This window comes from Phaseolus vulgaris, chromosome 9, assembly GCF_051622355.1.
Source record: "Phaseolus vulgaris cultivar YP4 chromosome 9, ASM5162235v1, whole genome shotgun sequence".
Classification (NCBI taxonomy): domain Eukaryota; kingdom Viridiplantae; phylum Streptophyta; class Magnoliopsida; order Fabales; family Fabaceae; genus Phaseolus; species Phaseolus vulgaris.
In genome coordinates this window covers 23876855-23885336 of record NC_143506.1, presented here as the reverse complement: position 1 = coordinate 23885336, position 8482 = coordinate 23876855, and the positions used below count along the sequence as shown (strand labels likewise).

Here is an 8482-nt window from a genome sequence, read left to right as displayed (position 1 = left end):
TAACATGATTACATCATCAATAATAATAAAAATAAATACTAATATATGTTTATAGATTCAACTTTTATGTTGTTGTAGGGTTTAATTTCTTATTTTCTTCATTCTTAAAAAAATAATTTTAAACTAAATATTTTTAATTTATTACTTTTTTTTTTATTTTGTAAAAACTAATATCTTTATTTATTAATTATATTTCTAACTATTTTAAACATTAAAAATACTTATTTTTAATCCATTCAAAATTAAAATTATCAAAAAAATAATAATTTATTATTTATTTATTTATTTTTAAAAATGTGCTAGATAGGGAAATAAAAAATAAAAGGGTGCTAGATAGGGAAATAAAAACAAAAGGGTGCTAGATAAGGAAATAAAAGCAAAAAGATACTAGGGAAATAAAAGTGTAAATGGTGATAGATAGAGAATTTACCCTCACGTGGACCTGTTATCGGGTGTGAATATATCAAAAACCTATATTAAAACTGTAAAGAGTAAAAGAGACAAATTTAGTATTGTTTTGAACCCTTTTTGTTTTTCTTATTTGTAGTTTATTTTCTTGTTTCCCAACTAACCACAAAGATTTTACCTCGTTAATAACACAAGGATGTAAATATTTTTAGACAATAATGAATTTATTTAGGGAACTTAATTATTTCTTGTTGTTAAAAAAATCATTCTATTGCATTAGAAGTCATGATCATGTTAAAATTAAATATTTATCCTCTCTGCTAAATACCAATTAAGCTCAATAGCTATAAAACGTTGACACGAAATTTCCTCATCATTTTGTTTGCTTAAATTTAACATTTAATTATTTAGTATCATTATACAGTCAAACATATTTTAAATTATTTTACCTTTTTAAAATAATTTTTCCAATAAAATAAACAATTTAATTTAAATATATTAAAGAAAAACATTGTTATAGATTTTGAATCTAAAAATTCATTTCATCCACTTTACAAATTTATTAATATTAGTATTTTTAATATTTATAATATTTTAGGTTGCATCGAAAATTCCTAATGAAAAAACATATTCAAATTAACTAAATTAGGAATTGTGTTTGAATAAGATATAGAAAATGACGGGGTGCTGATATTTTAACACTTAGAAAAAACTACTTACTGAATAATTTAAAATAATAAAATTTTAACTATATTTATTTTATTTTTTGACTCAAAATTCTAACACATACACTATTAACGTAGGTAATTAAGTGACGTTTTTTGAAGTCAAACTATTATTTTCTTAAAAGACTCAACTAGTATAACAGCAGATGTTAAAATGATTCAAAATACAAGTGTTTTAGAAACATGTATTTATTTTGTTCTTTATTATAAGATATTATTTTGAAATTTTATTATTATTATTTAATTACTATTTGTGTCTGATTTTTTTTTATATAAAATTTAATTAGAGTATTTTAGTTCATAAATAGTAAATGTTATGAATCGTCTCTTTCTCTTTATATATTAATTATTTAAGAATGACTTTAAAAATTTAAAATATTACAATATTAGACAGTTTAATATTAGGAATATTAATAATTATTTTTAATGAATAAAATTGATAAAAAAAATAATAATTTAAACAGCTGGTATTTTCAATTAATGAAAAATCATTTATTGGCTTCATACAATTAATGAAATATTGATTTGAGATTACTTAACTTAACATTAAAAAAATGAACAAACCAAAAGGTCAGTTACAAAATATAAAAATTATAAATAAAGTCAAATTGAGTCAATTTAAAGAAAGAACATAGTGGAACACAGTAACACACGTAAGTTAAAGTAAATTGAATAATTAATACTGAATAGAAAATAAAAAAAATGGTCTGAATTAGTTGCTAATTAACCCTCCATTACATTTCCACGCTTAACTAATAACGTTTGATATAAATCCTCATTAGATTGACAAAGCAAAGTCTGAAGGGGAGAAAAACAAATCGATTGGTGGTTCAAATGCAGCAGCACCACCAAGTGTAAGAATCTTCCGTTTCAAACTTTATCGATTCTGTTCTGATCAATTTCTTCCTCAGTGAGCGACTGAGAGTGCGTGCGTGCGTGCGTTCATCAGCATGTCCACCATCGATATGGAAGGCGAGGGGGCGGAGAGTGCAAAAAGAGACGACGACGTTTCGCCGATCGAGGAGGTTCGGATGGTGGTGTCGAACGAAGACAATCCGAACGAGCCGGTTTGGACGTTCCGCATGTGGCTCCTGGGGATCATGGCGGTGGTATTGCTCTCGTTCTTGAACACATTCTTCGGGTATCGGAGCCAGCCGCTCACGGTGACGATGATATCGGTTCAGGTGGCGACGCTTCCCATCGGGCGCTTCATGGCGAAGGTTCTCCCGCGAAGGAAGGTTCGGATCGGAGGGAGAGAATTTTCACTAAACCCTGGGCCCTTCAACACAAAGGAGCACGTGCTGATTTCGATATTCGCGAATGCTGGTGCCGCGTTTGGGAGCGGTTCGGCTTATGCCGTTGGCATTGTGGATATAATACGCGTGTTTTATGGGAGGAAGATTACCTTCTTGGCTAGCTGGCTCCTGGTCTTGACCACACAGGTAATGTTAAAAAGTGTAAGACCTGATGAGTGTGTAAGAGTAGTTTCAAGATTGAAACGAATTGCGTTATTCATTGAATACTGAAGGATGGCTATGGTTATGGACGCAGGTGTTAGGGTATGGATGGGCGGGGATAATGAAGAAGTACGTGGTGGAGCCGGCAGAGATGTGGTGGCCCGGTACTCTAGTCCAAGTCTCTCTCTTCAGGTAAACTAATCGTCTTTTCTACTATTTTCACTTTTTTCATCCATTTACTTTCTCAATTTTATTTTACCAATTCCATTCAATATTATATTATTTTAATACTACAATCTCACCTCCTTTATAACTTAAATCTACAATTAATTGTAAATTGAATGCATATATTTTGTAACAGTACGATCAAGTATAAAAAATTAAGATGTAAAAATACACCTCTAACGTTATTCATTACATAATGTGATATTCACTATATTTGTAATATATCATTTCCCATCATAGGAATTCACGATATTATGAGATGTTTCCATTGATTCCAATTTTGGCTTTATTTAAGAGAAACTCCTTTGTTAATTGAAATCAACCGGGAAACCATTTGCATAGATTTTTCTATACCGTGTCTGTATTTGTGTAAAAATGGTTTCCTTGATCCGAGTCTGAATTCACCATACCCAGATATACATGCTGTGAATGCCATATGATTTTTCCAAAATTTAGAAGAAACTTAACCTTTTGCCTAAGGACAGGTTTAAAAAGGAGTCTTTTAAACGTTTTGTCTAACGACATGGTTAAAAATATTATTTTGCTAACTACGTATAGTTAAAGAGATCAGTTTACAAGAAATTTTATTTTTTCTTTTCATGAGTTCATATTTTTTTAAATATTATTATTTTTTGTTTACTGTTTTGTAATTTAGATCAATTCAACGTTGAGTTGTTTAAGGACTTTATATTAAATAAAAAATTAATAATTTTTTTTTATAAATGAAGTATAATTTTGAAAAGTATCAAATTATCATATTCCATGGGAAGAGAAGGGGTCACGATTTTAAATGCATTATTCATTGAATGTAAAACTCTAATCACATTATCGTAGTTTACTATTTGTAATTATATTTGTAGTGACGTGCCTGATATGGCTTATATGTGATGTTAAATAAAAGAATCTTTCTTCTATTTGGACAAACATTAAGAGGAAGTTCTTATTACAGGATTATATTAAAATCTTGTCTCCTTCTCATTCATTAACTTATTACGCGTTTTTTTTAAATACTGAAATCTATACACTATTCAATTAATATTTTAAGATAAAAAATATTTCAGAAACTTTTGTTTTAGTCTTTTTATACATATATAGGTGGTCACACAATTTAAATTTAATGAAACGGGATCATGTTAATTTTGAACAAAGAGAGATCCATTCTCATGTTTGATGACCACCATCTTCCTTTCCTTTTGTTTCCTACATGACGTGTTTATTGTGCTTTTTATATTTGTATTTTGACTAACTAACATATGATTTTAGTATCTCAATATCTTGTTACTCGATATAATTAACTATCAAATTCTTATTTTCTTTAGGATAAATTTGAGATAGAGTTTGATTTAAAGGATTTGGAAATAAAAAATAATTATGAATGCGCGTTAGGTTAAATTATGGAAGAATAGAGTGATTGGGATTTAATTAAAAGGGAAATGTGATTATTTTGAGAATACTTTCTATGGTATATTTTACTGTTTTTTAAACATTTTAGAAAATTTCTTTCTTTCTTTTAAAATATTTAGTAGAAAAATATTATTTATTTTTTTTTTCATTTTTTTTTGTGTTCTTTAAAATGGAATTAGAAATCATAATGAATTTGGGAAGAATAAAAAAAGGACAGTTATTTGACTTCCCTTAAAAGACAACTTTTTAACCATTTTTTCCATTATATTCCTTTTCCTTTTTTAATAGATCTCCTATTACTTATTTACCCATTGATTTTTTCTATTTGGAATGAATATTTTTACATTTTTAAATAATTTCTTTAGTGGCATAGGGTTTTGAAAAGAAAAGAAAATTAGAATTTTATTGAGAAACTTGATCTTAATATTTCTTAAGAATAGAGAATTTCATTATAATAATTAAAATCAGGAGACTAAATTTTATATAATCTGTACATGTCTCTTTGGAGAGATTAAAAAGAGAGAATTATCATATAAGATGAGCGATATACTAGAGAGAAATAAAAGTAAAATATCATCTTAGATTGTAATGTATTTTTATTTGTCTTAAATTCGTGGGTACAATTTTTTTAAAAAAAATTATAAAAATCACTCTACTAAATTTAATTCCTTTAATTTTTTTCTGTTGATTCTTAGTCAGAAATGCATTTTTATTGACAAAAACAGTTAAGTAACCTTCAACTAGACTATTTTTTATTTATTAAATAGCGCTCTTATTTTTAAGCAACTTATAGGCGATTGATGCAAATGCTCTTATAAATTATTGGAACATATTATCACTAAATAGTATAAATATTAAGAGTCAAAGTTGTTATATAAGGACCAAAGGTATATATAAAATGTCATCTATTTGGTTATTTTAATTATAACAGTGAAATTCTTGTTCTTTTGAATGCGAACATTTTGCAGGGCGTTGCATGAAAAAGAGCGGAAGCGCATGTCAAAAGAGAAATTCTTTATCATCGCACTTACTTGCAGCTTCGCGTGGTACGTGGTTCCTGGCTACCTATTTCCGACGCTGTCAATTATTTCGTGGGTGTGCTGGATATTTCCACATTCAGTTACTGCCCATCAGGTTGGGTCCGGCACGAACGGACTTGGCTTGGGTTCCTTTTCCCTTGACTGGACCACCATTGCTTCATTCCTTGGCAATCCCCTTGTCACTCCTTTCTTTGCAATAGCAAACGTCTTCGTCGGCTACATTTTATTGATCTACCTCATCATACCCACCGCATACTGGGGACTTAATCTCTACAGCGCCAAGAACTTTCCCATATACTCTTCTAGTCTATTCACTGCCAATGGTGACGCCTACAATGTTACGGCCATTGTCAATCAAAAGTTTGAGATAGATATGCAAGCATACGAGAAACAAGGTCTAGTCAACTTAAGTGTCTTCTTTGCTATTAGTTATGGCCTTGGTTTTGCTGCCATTGCCTCCTCCCTCACTCACGTGGCCATATTCAACGGAAGGTACCTAATGGTTACTTTAAAAGCAATACGCATTTTCTAGTTCTTCCTTATATTTACTATAACGTTAAAACTAAATTAATATTGTTGGTGTTAAACAGGGAGATATATGAACAATTCCGATCTTCACGATCCGGAAAGGAAGACATTCACACAAGACTGATGAAGAAGTACAAGTCAATACCTAATTGGTGGTTTCATGTGACGCTTTTGCTTTCCTTTTTACTTGCACTTTTACTGTGTACTGTCATGAAAGATCAGGTACAAATGCCATGGTGGGGTCTCATCTTTGCATCTGGGCTTGCACTTACTTTTACTCTCCCCATTAGCATCATAACGGCCACCACAAATCAGGTATTTAAGAAACTAGTACTATTTGAACCATCTGTTCTTTCTCCGGAGTGGGAAATTGCTATGTTTTGATTCATCAAATGAAGAGATACCTCACATAGTATGAGACGTACGTATACTAACCGTCATATTGTTTTTATTATATTCTTTACCCCTTTCATTTTCAGAGTCCAGGTTTGAATATTATTACTGAGTACATCATGGGTGTGATTTTACCGGGAAAACCAATAGCAAACGTTTGCTTCAAGACCTATGGGTACATAAGTATGTCACAGGCTGTTTCCTTTCTGTCTGATTTCAAGCTAGGGCACTATATGAAGATTCCGCCACGGTCCATGTTTATAGTTCAGGTATATTCTTCTGTTACGCATTTTATTTTTTTATTGAAAAAAAAAATTATACTTTCACTAACTTTTTGAACTGTGTAAAATTCTTATAGTTAAATAATATAGAAAAATATTAAAATAAAAAAAAATTGGGATTATGAATCTATCATCATCCGTGGAAAAATATAATCAATACAGAATGATTTGAGAGAACGTACAGACCTAATTATCCAATCATGATGTGACTTAACGAGCATGGACGAGAAACGTTTAATTAGACTCCACTTGTTACATCTATTTAAAATTATTTTTAAATAACTTGAGAAGAAAAATTATAAATTATTTAAATGCGGTAGTAGTAGTAAATTAAATTAAATTAAATCCTGTGTATAGTTATCTAAGTAGTGGGTAATTGAAACCTTTTGATACTATGTATTAGGTTATAGGGACGCTGATAGCAGGAAGCGTGGACGTTGGTGTGGCCTGGTGGTTGCTAGGTTCAATAAAGAATATATGCAAGCAAGATTTGCTGCCCGAAAACAGTCCATGGACTTGTCCGGGTGATCATGTATTCTTTGATGCATCTGTGATCTGGGGTTTGGTTGGCCCAAAGAGAATTTTCGGTACTCTTGGGAAATACCAAAAGCTGAATTGGTTCTTCTTAATAGGAGCAGTGGGACCAGTTGTTATATGGGCACTCCGGAAACTCTTTCCCAAACAACATTGGATATCCTTAATTCACCTTCCTGTACTTCTTGGAGCAACTGCCAACATGCCACCAGCTAGCACAGTGAACTTCAATTCATGGATTGTTGTTGGCACAATCTTTAACTATTTTGTGTTCAAATATCGTAAGAATTGGTGGCAGCGATACAATTATGTGCTAGCTGCAGCTTTGGACGCTGGATTGGCTTTCATGACGGTTCTTCTATACTTCGCAGTTACCATGGAGGGAAAAGGCATTGAATGGTGGGGAACTGGTGAGCACTGTCCCCTTGCCAAATGTCCAACAGCAAAAGGTGTAGTTGCTGATGCCTGTCCTCTCTTTTGATTTCCATTCCCTTCATTATATATTTTCTAATGACTGAGGAAATGTATATTCATCCATTACTATTTCTTCTATAAATACAACTTCCCTTATATTCTTCATTTTTGTTCCACCTTTTTTAAATTCTCATTCCTCAACAAATCATACTCTTTTTTTCATTTTGCTTCTCTTTAGTATCTTTATACATCTCAAACAACCTTGATGTATTAGTTTTAGCTTTTTCTTTTATTCACTATTTTTTAACTATTACTTTACTGTATATTAAGATAATTAATATAATAAATAATACTCTAAAATGAGATAACTAAGTTATTTTTAACTATATATATATATATATATATTTTTTTTTAGTAACATTTTTTTTTATATTAGTAAGGTAAATTGCATATAACTCTTTATATCTTTTTTTAAATCTTTCATACATTATGAACAATGAATTTTATTATTTTTAATATATATATATATTAAAAGTTGTATAAAATAATCATTATTTTTTTTTCTATCCTTATATAATTTAAAATTGATATATAAAATAGTTTTTAATAACTTATTAAATATACTAAACTCTATTATGTAATACAAAATAAAAATTATATATAGTTACATTCTTTAAGTAATATTTTGTTAAAAAAAGTAACCAGTATTTAGTAAAAATAATATAAAATTCATAATATATTAAAATTAAATTTAATTGTATGTAATTGTCTTATTTATATAAAACAGTTTATACAATTACATACTTAAAATAGTTTATTTATGGTGTAGTTAAATATTCGATTCTCCTCCTTTAACCTATAGCTTTTTAGGGTGAATTCTCAATGCTTATCACAGATGATATAAGAGTCACTTGTGTCTCTGAAAATATTATCTACAATATTTATACTAACTAAAGTTAATAATAAAGATTAAAAAATATATATTATGAAAATATAAAAAAAAAATCATAAAAACTAAAAGAAAAAGAGAGTTATATCAACAACAACTTAAACTGTGAACCAATTACAAAACA

The 8482-nt window shown here is 29.4% G+C and overlaps 1 protein-coding gene across 1 annotated transcript; it reads left to right on the top strand.

The window, feature by feature from the left end:
• Window positions 1-1955: 1955 nt before the first annotated feature.
• LOC137820347 (oligopeptide transporter 4) lies at window positions 1956-7555 on the top strand. The gene is made up of 6 exons (XM_068624387.2): window positions 1956-2575; window positions 2685-2782; window positions 5188-5751; window positions 5850-6102; window positions 6267-6449; window positions 6865-7555. Exons 1-6 carry the CDS (start codon window positions 2084-2086, stop codon window positions 7474-7476), a joined length of 2202 nt encoding a protein of 733 aa, XP_068480488.1. The 5' UTR covers window positions 1956-2083; the 3' UTR covers window positions 7477-7555.
• Window positions 7556-8482: the final 927 nt, after the last annotated feature.

Coding starts and splice junctions, on each gene's coding strand:
- LOC137820347 (XM_068624387.2), top strand. CDS start 2,084: ATGTCCACCATCGATATGGAAGGCGAGGGGGCGGAGAGTGCAAAAAGA. Junction 2,576..2,684: donor TCCTGGTCTTGACCACACAG/GTAATGTTAAAA, acceptor TTATGGACGCAG/GTGTTAGGGTATGGATGGGC. Junction 5,752..5,849: donor GTGGCCATATTCAACGGAAG/GTACCTAATGGT, acceptor GGTGTTAAACAG/GGAGATATATGAACAATTCC.